The 14,943-nt window shown below is 50.3% G+C and overlaps 1 protein-coding gene across 1 annotated transcript; it reads left to right on the top strand.

Annotated features, from left to right (window-relative positions):
• Positions 1–4,118: 4,118 nt before the first annotated feature.
• On the top strand, positions 4,119–13,450 carry LOC142915961 (uncharacterized). Its single transcript, XM_076061601.1, has 7 exons — positions 4,119–4,215; positions 6,888–7,028; positions 7,708–8,067; positions 10,810–11,058; positions 11,513–11,663; positions 11,827–11,887; positions 12,381–13,450. The coding sequence occupies exons 1-5, from the start codon at positions 4,170–4,172 to the stop codon at positions 11,635–11,637; spliced, it is 921 nt and encodes a 306-aa protein (XP_075917716.1). The 5' UTR covers positions 4,119–4,169; the 3' UTR covers positions 11,638–11,663; positions 11,827–11,887; positions 12,381–13,450.
• Positions 13,451–14,943: the final 1,493 nt, after the last annotated feature.

Here is a 14,943-nt window from a genome sequence, read left to right as displayed (position 1 = left end):
AAATGTGTACGTGGAAAACTTTGAAATAAGAGCACTTGCCTCGAGCACATTAAAACCATCCTTTTGGTTTAGATATGTGGATGACACTTTGGTTGTCTGGCCACATGGTAAAGATACACTGAATGATTTTCTAAATCATCTCAATGCACAAAACCCGGCCATCCAGTTCACCATGGAAATGGAGGTGAATAACACACTCCCATTCCTAGATATTTTGCTTGGACATGGCCTAAACGGTAAAATAACACACAGCGTTTACAGAAAGCAAACGCACACTGATACCTATCTGAATGCAGAATCACATCATCATCCAGCTCAGAAATCCTCTCTTATCAAGACGCTCATACATCGGGCTAAAACAGTGTCAGATGGTGAGAGTCTAGTGAGAGAGGTTAACCACGTTAAAGACGCACTACGACAGAATGGCTACAATAATGCTCAAATTAACAGAGCACTGAATGCCAAATCACGATTGCAAAGCAATACTGCTGAAAGCGACCAGATTGTTAAAACAATAAAAATTCCATATATCTCGGGAGTAACTGACAAATTAGCCCGTGTTTTGCAAAAGCAAAACATTACAGTAAGATTTGGTACAGTACACAAAATTAAAAAAAACTAGTGTCTGGGACTAAAGACGCATTACCTAAATTATCAACAGAAGGTGTATATTCGATTAATTGTTTATGTGGCAGCTGCTACATTGGACAGATGGGACGTAACATCAGCGTAAGACTAAAAGAACATCAGAGAAATATTAAATTATCTCAAACACAACTGTTGGCAGTGGCAGAACATGCTTGTCAACAAGGACACTCAATTGATTTTGATAACGTTGAAGTGTTGTGTAAAACTAATTATTACTGGCAAAGACTAATTAGAGAATCCATTGAAATTGAGAGGAATAAAAATAACTTTAATCGCTCTGACAGCTACAGGCTTAGTGTGGCCTGGAAGCGTATTATTAAATAATACATATTACAATTCCTTATAGGGGAAACACATACTAATTAACGGATTACTAACATAGCATATAATCACTAACACACATTACAACTAATTACTAATCTACAACCCATTACTAATCATAACCATTGACTGATTACTAATCTATTACATAATTACAATACCCCCCCCCCCCCCAATCCGCCTCTAATCACTGCACCTGATATGAGTTAAATGATGACGTCACCCTGCTGCTGCTTTATATAAAACCGGGAGCAAGTGGAGAGGGCTTTACCATTCTGGCCAATTGCCCGATGATGCTGGATGTATTTACGAGCGAAACGTCACAGTACTACTCAAACTGTAAATGTTGTGGATTCACTCTTCAACACACCGGTGAGCTAAAGTAGTGAACTATTTGTCTTTTGTCAACGTGACACTTTTTTGCTGATTGGCCGTGTCGGGTGGTGGAGGGTTACGACACATTTATAAATAACGCGATCTAACCCAAAAACCTTTATTATGAATAATATTGGTCGCGAAAACCTACGTGTTAAACTATATAAACTCGAAAAATCACAATGAACTTGAAGAGAAACCCAAGAAACTGTGTCCTGACTTTTGTACCGCCCTGTATAATAATAATTACCCCTCACCCCCTGTACCCCCCCACCCTCCGCAGTACCCCTCCTCACTCATCCACTCACTCACCGAGTCGCTCACACATTCACCCACCCATTTACTCACCCACTCACTCAGCCACTCACCCAATCACTCACCTGCTGGCTCACCCACTCACTCACTCACCCACTCACTTGCTCACTTACTCGCCCACTCACTCAGCCACTCACCCACCCACACACTCACCCATCCACTCATACACTCACTTGTCCAGTCGCTCACATACTCATCTACACACTCACCCACACACTCACCCAGTCGCTCCCTCACTCACACACTCACCCATTCGCTTACACACTCACACACCCACTCACTCACCCAGTCGCACACACACTCACTCACACACCCACTCACTCACCCAGTTGCTCACCCAGTTGCTCACTCACTCACACAGTCACCCACCCACTCATCCACCCACACACTCACCTAGTCGCTCACCTAGTTGCTCACACACTCACCTCACACACTCACTCACTCACTCACCCACTCACCCACACACTCACTCACCCAGTCGCTCACACACTCACCACCCACTCACCCACCCACTCACCCAATCACTCACCCACCCACTCACCCAGTCGCCAACACACTCACCTCACACACTCACTCACCCAGTTGCTCACCCAGTTGCTCACTCACTCACACAGTCACCCACCTACTCATCCACCTACACACTCACCTAGTCGCTCACCCAGTCGCTCACATACTCACCTCACACACTCACTCACTCACCCACTCACCTACACACTCACTCACCCAGTCGCTCACACACTCACCACCCACTCACCCACCCACTCACCCAGTCGCCCACACACTCACCTCACACACTCACTCACTCACCCACTCACTCACTCACCCACCCACACACTCACTCACCCAGTCGCTCACACACTCACCTCACACACTCACTCACTCACCCACTCACTCACCCACCCACACACTAACCCAGTCGCTCACACACTCACCACCCACTCACCCACCCACTCACCCAGTTGCCCACACGCTCACCCACTCACTCACCCACTCTCTCAGCCACTCACCCACTCACTCACCCGCTCGCTCACCCAGCCACTCACCCACTCGCTCACCTGCTCGCTCACCCAGCCACTCACCCAGCCACTCACTCACAACAATCGCCACTAATTGGCGGTGACGTCACCACGACGCTTGTGCCAGGCTCACGTGGTTAGCGGTAATCAATTGAAGGTGGAGGGGTTAATTAATTGAAGGTGGAGAGGGGCTTAATTAATTAATTACTGCTAACCACGTGAGCCTGGCACATGCGTCGTGGTGACGTCACCGCCAATTAGTGACGATTGTTGTGAGTGGCTGGGTGTGTGGGCGACTGGGTGAGTGGGTGGATGTGTGTGGGCGGGTGAGTGAGTGGGTGGTGAGTGTCTGGGTGAGTGTCTGGGTGAGTGGGTGGGCGACTGGGTGAGTGGGTGGATGTGTGAGTGTCTGGGTGAGTGGGTGGGTGAGTGGGTAACCCCTCCACCTTCAATTAAGTAAATGAAGGTGGAGGGGTTACCAGCCCCTCCACCTTCAATTAATTAGCCACTATAGTGGTCGCAAATGCACCTGACAGAAGAGGCCGATTGGAATTGGCCCTCCACCCCACAGCACTGTCCGGCACCACGTGGAGGTAGGGAGTTGTTTTTGACAACAACAACAACAACCGCCATTCGCCACTAAGTGGCGGTGACGTCACCACGACGCTTGTGCCAGGCTATGTGCACCCTGAGGCCACGTGAAGTGTCGAACGCCCGCTGGCAGGTCACGGGGCAGACCCAGATGCCACGGGTCGACTGACTGAGATGAGTGGCTGATGCACCACCTGTGCCTCCTACTGCGCCAAACTCACCCACTCACCCAGACACTCACCCAGTCGCTCACCCACCCACTCACCCAGACACTCATACACTCACTCGTCCAGTCGCTCACATACTCATCTACACACTCACCCACCCCCTCACTCACCCAGTCGCACGCACACTCACACACCCACTCACTTACCCAGTTGCTCACCCAGTTGCTCACTCACACAGTCACCCACCCACTCATCCACCCACACACTCACCTAGTCGCTCACCCAGTCGCTCACACACTCACCTCACACACTCACTCACTCACCCACTCACCTACACACTCACTCACCCAGTCGCTCACACACTCACCACCCACTCACCCACACACTCACCACCCACTCACCCACTCACCCAGTCGCCCACACGCTCACCCACCCACTCACCCACTCTCTCAGCCACTCACCCACTCACTCACCTGCTCGCTCACCCAGCCACTCACCCAGCCACTCACAACAACCGCCACTAATTGGCGGTGACGTCACCACGACGCTTGTGCCAGGGTCACGTGGTAAGCGGTAATTAATTGAAGGTGGAGATGGTTTAATTAATGCTAACCACGTGAGCCTGGCACAAGCGTCGTGGTGACGTCACCGCCAATTAGTGGCGGTTGTTGTGAGTGGCTGGGTGAGTGGGCGGGTGGGTGAGTGGGTGGCTGACTGCCGGGAGATCCGTCTCTGCATGTTCCATCCGAGCCGGATCCCGTTTCCAGGCCCTTCGCCTTCGGGTAGTAGGTCTCCATTTCTTAAGCTTTGCTCCGTGTGCGTCTCTCTCTCTCTCAATGCCCCTCCTTCCTAAGAGTGAAACGACTTCCCGTCCTTTAGCCGGCGCGGCGCGTCCATAATGAACACCGCATGCAGTGGGCCCGCCTATTTATGTTTTCTGCACCCTCACGGAACCCCCTCCTCCACCTCCCCCTTCACCCCCACGGATCAACAGCAGCACGAACGACGTGACAGCTTAAATGCCCCTACGCGTATGACAAGACGGCCAGCGCGAACGATCACAGCGAGCGTGGTTCGCCACGTGCGCACGTGCGAAGAAGTTCAACGCCGCTCGAACCATTCAGCGCGCGCTGATCCTGTTTATCTCGGAGACCAACGAAGTTGATTATTGAGTCCTCTGAAGTGCGCCACGAGGGGGTTGCGTTCGGCGGCGCCTTTCCCTACATCGCACGGCGTTGCGACCATTTGGCCGACTGGTGCGGCTGCAGACATAAGCGACCCCACGACATCAACACCCACGTCTGGGTTATATTATTATTGTTGTTGTTATAGCGTTGCCACCTTGTCCTGGTTTTCTCCCATAATCGTGGCTGTGCTGGGAATCCAGTAAACTGTTCCCCCCGGGGAAAGTTAAAAGTCTAGTTTTTTTGTCAGTTACGTAAGATTACAACTACACGAGATGATGCATTAACACGTGGTTTCTCCCATTTTCAGCTCATACAACGTATTATTCTCACGATATGTTTAAGTGGTTTGTCCCTCAGAGATGGCAACCCAAATCATATAAGTAGAATGACTGTGAAAGAAGACGTCGCTATTTCATCGTATTCATTACTTCGCCCAGTGTTGGTGTGCGTGTGTGTGTATCTTTGTGTGTGTGTGTGCATGCATCTGTGTCCCATGTAGTGTAGCGGTTAGTGCACTGCATCACGAACCCGGCTGCCCAAGTTCGATTCCCGCTCACGGCCAACACCGGTGACGATTATCTGAACCGGTCCTGGGTCTCCCCGAGGTCGACTCGGACTCAAATTAGTATCTGATGAGGTGTGTAAACATCGCCACTGCGGGGAGACAAAGGTGGCGACCGGGCGTGGTGCTGCCCACCCCCTCGCGTGCCACAGTGCCGACCTTCATAGACGCTGGCTAGCAGCACTTGCCCCAACAGTCTGTTAATGCTATACGAGGGGACCTTTGTGTTTTTTTTGTGTCCCACATTACCTTCAGCCCGGTCGTGGGGCAGACGTCCTGGTAAGCAAACCGGGGCGAAGCTTTAGTCTTGCCGATAGCCTAAGTGGACCCCGACCTCTCCTGCACAGCGAAGAAGAGTTGGGCCCCGTGTGTCGACTGAGTGGGGTCGTCAAGGACACGGGGGTCGTCTAACGTTGACCTCGTCTCAAGTAATCTCGGCCAAAAGTCGTCCCCCGCCTCTACCGCAAAAAAAAAAAAACCTCTACCTTTGGGCGTTTTTTTTTCGCGTTCCCAGTTTCAGGTTGCAAGCGATGAATTTATAATCAGGAACTTTGTGGTAATGTAGAAACTCGTGGCCGATTGTTACGGCTGCCGCTGTGGTGCTCACCTCCGTTGAGTCAGCGGTGAACACTCCCCATTCCCCATGGTGGGGAGTCAGTCCTCTCGAAGGCAACCCGCTATCTATAATGGGATCCTCGTTTTATTGTGCTTGCAGAGATGAGGGGCTAAATTCATCCCAGACTCGGGTGTGAACTCATCGCCTTGATTGTGAGATGGATTGTGAGTTGGATGCTCACTGCAGAAAAGCTGAGTGGACTTTATTCCTACCTCCCGGAAGAAGCTCTGATGAAGATATTGCCTCCGCATTCCAAATGTTCCAGGAAAGCACTTGGCCCATAAACAACTGATGCTGGCAAAGCAAAGATGGCATTTTCCAGCTACCGTATTAACCCACCAATTGGAGCCACACATGCCACCGTTTCATAAACATAACTCCTGTCCCACCGCCCGACCACCTTGCGACACATTGTTCCGCACATCCGATCAGCACAGTTGGCTACGTACGGTGCGAAAGTTCAACATATATGATTATTTTAATGGCTTAGTTGCCTATCACTTCACATCATTAGCCCCAAAGTTTCGCTACTCAGTAATATACGTACAGTGAGGGAAAAAAGTATTTGATCCCCTGCTGATTTTGTACGTTTGCCCACTGACAAAGAAATGATCAGTCTCTAATTTTAATGGTAGGTTTATTTGAACAGTGAGAGACAGAATAACAACAACAAAATCCAGAAAAACGCATGTCAAAAATGTTATAAATTGATTTGCATTTTAATGAGGGAATAAGCATTTGACCCCCTCTCAATCAGAAAGATTCCTGGCTCCCAGGTGTCTTTTATACAGCTAACGAGCTGAGATTAGGAGCACACTCTTAAAGGGAGTGCTCCTAATCTCAGCTTGTTACCTGTATAAAAGACACCTGTCCTAATGTGAATCCATTTCATTAGAACAAATCACTATAATTCCCATGTTATCGAAAATGTATTCGATTACATTTTCCACTCACGACCAACGTCAATTCCAATGCAGTCCCAATAGGGATCGATGCCATCGGCTTCATTTTTGACCACTATCAATTCGCATTTGTTATCCCCATAGAATCGATCCGAGTTTTAATTTAACCTTGAATCGATTTTCTCAGCACATGGCTTGGGTGAGGAGAACGCGTGGCTGCGTGTGGGGTTCATGGCGATGTCGAAACTCTACAAACTTGGCCTACTCTTCTCCTTCATCCTGCCTCTCCTCCTCCACCACCACCACCTCGTCACGTGCAGCAGCCACGGTGAGCAGAGCCGGAGGTGATCGATAAATCGGGTGCCAGTTTGTGTGATTGTGGGGGGAGCGGTGGTGCAGTGGTTAGCGCACTGTGTGTGAGTGAGTGTGTGGGGAGTGGTGGTGCAGTGGTTAGCGCAGGGGGAGTGGTGGTGCAGTGGTTAGCGCAGTGTGTGTGAGTGGTGGTGCAGTGGTTAGCGCACTGTGTGAGTGTGTGGGGAGTGGTGGTGCAGTGGTTAGCGCACTGTGTGTCTGGGGAGTGGTGGTGCAGTGGTTAGCGCACTGTGTGTGAAGGGGAAGTGGTGGTGCAGTGGTTAGCGAACTGTGTGATTGTGTGGGGAGTGGTGGTGCAGTGGTTAGCGCACTGTGTGTGTGAAGGGGGAGTGGTGGGGCAGTGGTTAGCGCACTGTGTGTGTGTTTGGGGAGTGGTGGTGCAGTGGTTAGCGCACTGTGTGGGTGGGAAGTGGTTGTGCAGTGGTTAGCGCAGTGTATGTGTGTGGGGAGTGGTGGTGCAGTGGTTAGCACACTGTGTGTGTGAGTGTGTGGGAAGTGGTGGTGCAGTGGTTAGCGCACTGTGTGTGGGGAGTGGTGGTGCAGTGGTTAGCACACAGTGTGTGTGAGTGTGGGGAGTGGTGGTGCAGTGGTTAGCGCACTGTGTGTGTGGGTCTTTGTGTGGTCTTCCCACCCAGCCCCTCGTGTGGGTGTTGAAACGGACGGCCAGGTCACGGCGGTCGTCGGCCAGAAGGTGGCGGTGCTGCGCTGCGTCCTGTGGGGTGCGGCCGTGGTGGTGGTGCAGGCCAACTGGCTGAAGGCCTCCCGTGACGACGTCTGGGCGGGGGCCAATTTGGCCGCGCTCAGCCCGCTGCACGGCACGGCGTACTCCAACTCGTCCCTCGCGGGCCGACTGCGGTTCCGCAGTGGGGGGCCGCCCGGCGACGTCTCGCTGGAGCTGCTGGACGTGCGTCATGGCGACGGGGGCCTCTTCCTCTGTCGTGTGGCCACCTTCCCCCACGGCAACTTCGAGGGGAGGGTCAACCTCTCTGTCATCGGTGAGAATTGGCACTGCCCCACACAGAGACCCATAGACTCATCACACAGAGACCCATAGACTACTCACACAGAGACCCATAGACTCACCACACAGAGACCCATAGACTCATCACACAGACACCCATAGACTACTCACACAGAGACCCATAGACTCATCACACAGAGACCCATCGACTCATCACACAGACACCCATAGACTCATCACACAGAGACCCATCGACTCATCACACAGACACCCATAGACTACTCACACAGACACTCATAGACTACTCACACAGAGACCCATAGACTATTCACACAGAGACCCATAGACTACTCACACAGAGGCCCATAGACTCATCACACAGAGACCCATCGACTCATCACACAGACACCCATAGACTACTCACACAGACACTCATAGACTACTCACACAGAGACCCATAGACTACTCACACAGAGACTCAGACTACTCACACAGACACCCATAGACTACTCACACAGATACCCATAGACTACTCACACAGAGACCCATAGACTACTCACACAGAGACCCATAGACTCATCACACAGACACCCATCGACTCATCACACAGACACCCATAGACTACTCACACAGAGACCCATAGACTACTCACACAGAGACTCAGACTACTCACACAGACACCCATAGACTACTCACACAGAGACCCATAGACTACTCACACAGAGACCCATAGACTACTCACACAGAGACCCATAGACTCATCACACAGACACCCATCGACTCATCACACAGACACCCATAGACTACTCACACAGAGACCCATAGACTACTCACACAGAGACCCATAGACTACTCACACAGAGACCCATAGACTCATCACACAGAGACCCATAGACTACTCACACAGACACCCATAGACTACTCACACAGAGACCCATAGACTACTCACACAGAGACCCATAGACTACTCACACAGAGACCCATATACTCATCACACAGAGACCCATAGACTACTCACACAGAGACCCATATACTCATCACACAGAGACCCATCGACTCATCACACAGACACCCATAGACTCATCACACAGAGACCCATAGACTACTCACACAGAGACCCATAGACTCATCACACAGAGACCCATCGACTCATCACACAGACACCCATAGACTCATCACACAGAGACTCATAGACTACTCACACAGACACCCATAGACTACTCACACAGAGACCCATAGACTACTCACACAGAGACTCATAGACTACTCACACAGACACCCATAGACTACTCACACAGAGACCCATAGACTACTCACACAGAGACCCATAGACTACTCACACAGACACCCATAGACTACTCACACAGAGACCCATAGACTACTCACACAGAGACTCATAGACTACTCACACAGACACCCATAGACTACTCACACAGAGACCCATAGACTACTCACACAGAGACCCATAGACTACTCACACAGAGACCCATAGACTACTCACACAGAGACCCATAGACTACTCACACAGAGATCCATAGACTCATCACACAGAGACCCATCGACTCATCGCACAGACACCCATAGACTCATCACACAGAGACGCATAGACTGCTCACACAGACACCCATAGACTACTCACACAGAGACCCATAGACTACTCACACAGAGACCCATAGACTACTCACACAGAGACCCATAGACTACTCACACAGAGCCCCATAGACTACTCACACAGACACCCATAGACTACTCACACAGGGACCCATAGACTCATCACACAGAGACCCATCGACTCATCACACAGACACCCATAGACTCATCACACAGAGACCCATAGACTACTCACACAGACACCCATAGACTACTCACACAGAGACCCATAGACTCATCACACAGAGACCCATAGACTCATCACTACTCACACAGACACCCATAGATTACTCACACAGAGACCCATAGACTCATCACACAGACACCCATAGACTACTCACACAGAGACCCATAGACTACTCACATAGAGACCCATAGACTCATCACACAGACACCCATAGTCTACTCAGACAGAAACCCATAGACTCACACAGAGACCAAAAGCTCGTTATCTTCTGCAGATGTAGATGCCACTGGTTCTTCACGCTCTGCAGATGTAGATGCCACTGGTTCTTCACGTTCTGCAGATGTAGATGCCACTGGTTCTTCACGTTCTGCAGATGTAGATGTCACTGGTTCTTCACCTTCTACAGATGTAGATGCCACTGCTTCTTCATGTTCTACAGATGTAGATGCCACTGGTTCTTCACGTTCTCTTCACATTCCACAGATGTAGATGCCACTGGTTCTTCACATTCTACAGATGTAGATCCCATTGTTTCTTCATGTTCTACAGATGTAGATGCAACTCGTTCTTCATAATCTGTAGATGTAGATGCCACCAGTTTTTCATATTCTGTAGATGCCACTTGTCCTTCTCGTTTTGCAGATGTAGATGCCACTGGTTCTTCACGTTCTACAGATGTAGATGCCACTGGTTCTTCACGTTCTACAGATGTAGATGCCACTGGTTCTTCTCGTTTTGCAGATGTAGATGCCACTGTTTCTTCACGTTCTGCAGATGTAGATGCCATTGGTTCTTCTCGTTTTGCAGATGTAGATGCCACTGGTTCTTCACCTTCTGGAGATGTAGATGCCACTGGTTCTTTACGTTCTGCAGATGTACATGCCACTGGTTTTTCGTATTCTGTTGATGTTAATGTCACTGGTTCTTCTCGTTTTGCAGATGTAGATGTCACTGGTTCTTCACCTTCTGGAGATGTAGATGCCACTGCTTCTTCACTTTCTGGAGATGTAGATGCCACTGGTTCTTCACGTTCTACAGATGTAGATGCCACTGGTTCTTCACGTTCTACAGATGTAGATGCCACTGGTTCTTCACGTTCTACAGATGTAGACGCCACCACCGCCGTCTGTTGCACGCCAGTTGAACTCACGACTTTCGGTCCGAACAGGCAACTCGACACACAAACAGGTTTGTTCGCATCTCTGAATGTTGCATGCGTGTGTGTCCTAGTATGTGTGTGTGTGCAACCATGTGTGTTGGTGCGTGTCTGTCCGTGTGCATGCAAGTGTGTCCGTGTGCATGCATATCTGTCCGTGTGCGTGTGTGTGTGCCTGTCCGTGTGCGTGTCCCTGTTCTGGCCACCCATCCCCTCGTTTGTCACAATCAAGGCCTTCATAGTTGCTGATACTCGCTAGCGGCACCTGCCCCAACAGTCTGCTAGGGCTTTTACGGGGGAACTTTGTCTCTGTCTGTCCTTCATCTCACTCCCTCAACCCGCAACGCCTGGGTGCAAGCAGCACGAGCCTTAAAGTGCACCTAGCCTGGCGCGTGTTGTCATTGCGGTGGTTGTTGTCACGATGGTTGTTGTCGTCGTGCTACAGCAGCACGCTAACGCCACGCGGGGGATCGTTGTGCCACGCAGAGAAGGCGGCGGAGGCGGCGGCGGCGGGCTGGGCCAGCTGGGCCATTCCGGCCGCAATCCTCGCCGTGTCCCTCGCCCTGGCAGCCAATCTGCTGCTCTGCTGCCGCCGCCGCCGGCAGCGGTAGCGTCGTCACGAGCCCTGGGGCCCCACGTGAGTCGCTCGCTTCTCTCGGACGTCGGGCGGACGTTGGCGGTGCCTGCGGGGTTACCTGTGTGACGACCTGCCGCTGTGCCCCCCCCACCACCCCCCCCGCTACCTCACCACCCCCCCCCGCTACCCCCCCACCACCCCTCCACTACCCACATGCGTGCAGGGAGGAACCCCCCACTCTCCCCAAGCCACCGCGGAGAAACGCGGAGGACGACCTTGGCTACGTGAGTGGCACACCGCCCGCGCACAGAGGCCCATTCCATCCGTGTCTCTCTCCGTATTCTGTGTAGTGTATAGTGTAGTGTATAGTGTAGTGTATAGTAGTGTAGTGTATACAGTGAGGGAAAAAAGTATTTGATCCCCTGCTGATTTTGTACGTTTGCCCACTGATAAAGAAATGATCAGTCTATAATTGAATGGTAGGTTTATTTGAACAGCGAGAGACAGAATAACAAAAAAAATCCAGAAAAGCGCATGTCAAAGATGTTATAAATTGATTTGCATTTTAATGAGGGAAATAGGTATTTGACCCCCTCTCAATCAGAAAGATTTCTGGCTCCCAGGTGTCTTTTATACAGGTAACGAGCTGAGATTAGGAGCACACTCTTAAAGGGAGCCATTGGTGGGCGGGTGAGCGGTGAGCAACTTCTGGCCACCCCAGGGGCGGGGGGGGGTGGAGTCGGTCACCGTCTCTCTTATTTATTCTGACCCGCGCAGGTTTTCAAAGACGAAGATGACGACGAGGAAGGGGAGGAAGATGTTTGAGAAGCGGCGCGGGGGGGGGGGGGGGGTGCCCGAGGAGGGAGAGTGCTCCACCTTGCCGTGCTCCACCTTGCCGTGCTCCACCCTGCCGTGCTCCACCTTGCCGTGCTCCACCTTGCCGTGCTCCACCTTACCGTGCCTCCAGTTGCCGGGGCAACGCTGGGGATTGTCGCCGTGGGCGGCTTCACGAGCGGATGAACCCCCGCGTGCGACGATCTGGACTGTAGCGGAGACTGCAGGGATTCATCTTCTTTGTTCTTCCGGTAAAGTCACCACGTAGAAGGGAATTAATAAAAATAAAACATAACGTGATAAGATTCTCCCGACGTTTCGGCTGCTTGTGTTGTGGCCGAGACGTCGTGAGAATTTTATTATTTTATGTTTTATTTTTATTATTGTATTATTTCCCTTCTACGTGACTTCACCGAAAGAACCAAGAAGATTTGTTGTTGTTGTGTGATCCCAACAATCAGTGCCAAAGTTTGGCTTTTGACTTTTGTTTTTTTGGGGGGGGGGGATTTTTTTTACGAAAGAGCTCTCTGTTACTGGACGCAGTTTTTTATTATTTTATTTTAGACTCGTGACGGTCTCTCACCTGCCAGTGCTTTCCCCCGGCATGTGCCGTTGGAAGGGAGGCGACTGGGCATGGTGCCAGGGAGCCAGGGAGAGGGGGGTGGGGGGGGGAGAATTTAAATTCGCCCTCGCGTGGCTGGGGGTCAACGAGCGGCGACATCGGCACGGTCCGTCACGACGTCCGGCACGAAGGGAGTTCCACATGTGCCGGCCGGCCGGCGGTTTATATTATTGTTTTATCGAGGCAACAAGCGGCGTCACGAGGCGCGTACAACGCCGTGAGCCTTCGTGCGCCCCGTCAGCGTCTCAGTTTTTTATTTCTCCCCGAACCCGGCCAGTTTCATCGGCCGCTCCCGCGATGCCGCGGTACTTTCATAGTTTGACACTGTTGGTTTTCGGCGAACTGATATCAGCCGGGTTAGATTGTGTAAATAAATCAATGTACAAATGTGGCTGTCGCCTGATGAAGCTGGTTGTTGTGATTGCTGGCGAAATGTCACGGTATCCAGAGTGCAAATGTTGTTGCTTGGCTCGCTAACCCACCAGTGTGCTGTACTAGTGTACTACACTACACACTACACTACACACTATATATACTACACTATGTATACTACACTATACACTACACTATACACTACACACTATATATACTACACTATGTATACTACACTATACACTACACTATACACTACACACTATATATACTACACTATGTATACCACACTATACACTACACTAGACACTACACTATACACTACACTATACACTAAACTATATATACTACACTATATATACTACACTACGCACTATACACTACACACTATATCAGGGGTCGGGAACCTTTTTGACTAAGAGAGCCATGAAAGCAAAAAATTTGGAAATGTATTTCAGTGAGAGCCATATAATATATTTTAAAAGTGAATTCAACTAAATGTCAGTATAATAAGCCTCTGAATTTATTCTTTTAAATAATGTTGTTATAACACTCACCATTAATGCGACTTCTGGTGCTGCATGGATTTGCTGATGTCTTTGTAGTCGGGTTGGTACTTGGTGAGGTTAAGCTTCATGCAAGCGTTGAGGCTTTCATCCGTTAAACGTGATCGTAGGTTGGACTTGATGTTTTTAAGATGTGAGAATGACTGCTCACATGCATACGTAGATCCAAACATGGTCAATACAGCAATACTCACACGCTGCAGTGTGTGGTATGTGACAGGAAGCGCGTTCCAAGTTTTGAGAATCAGCTGGTCTTCGGGTTGGAGTTTTTTCATTTCTGTCCACATGTGCTTGCTCGCCAACTCCGCTTTCTGTCGTGTGATTCTTTCCAAATCTTCATTCAGTGACTTGAACTTATTCACCCACATGTCTGAGGCCTTCAGGTCAGCCACTTCTGCTTCAAAATCTCTGACGGAGACACCAGGGATGTAATTCAGGTCGGCTGTGTTCAGTGAACACTCGTTTGGATGGGTGATGAACTTAAAAAGACGAGTGTGCTCACGAAATTCTCCAAAGCGTGCTTTGAAGGACTGTAGGAGACTGGATGTGCAGCCAGCTAGCTGGTGGAGATCAAGGTTTTGAATGGGCTCACTTGCTGTGCATGCATCTTTAAATTGGCTCAGTTTTTCAAAATGTAGTAAACGACCTGTTTCAAGATCCGTGATGAAAAGCTCCAGCTTGTTTTCAAAAGCAAATACAGCTTGTTGAAGGGATAACACTGTATTTCCAATGCCTTGCATTTTCACGTTGAGCTGGTTCAGATGTTCAGTCAGATCTACGAGATAGTAAAACTTGAGGAGCCACTCGGTGTCGGCTAGCTCAGGATGCCCGACGCCTTTCATTTCAAGGAAAGTCCGGATTTCGTTCAGGCAAGCCGCAAAACGGCTAAGCACCTTCCCTCTTGACAACCAACGCACATTGCTGTGCAAAAGCAGACCAGGATAGT

This window comes from Petromyzon marinus, unplaced genomic scaffold (assembly GCF_048934315.1).
Source record: "Petromyzon marinus isolate PM22_M1 ecotype Great Lakes invasive population unplaced genomic scaffold, UKy_Petmar_22M1.pri1.0 PM_G_Scaffold_37, whole genome shotgun sequence".
Classification (NCBI taxonomy): Eukaryota; Metazoa; Chordata; class Hyperoartia; order Petromyzontiformes; family Petromyzontidae; genus Petromyzon; species Petromyzon marinus.
Note: the sequence above shows the minus strand (reverse complement) of the source record. Positions and strands in the feature narration are given on the sequence as shown.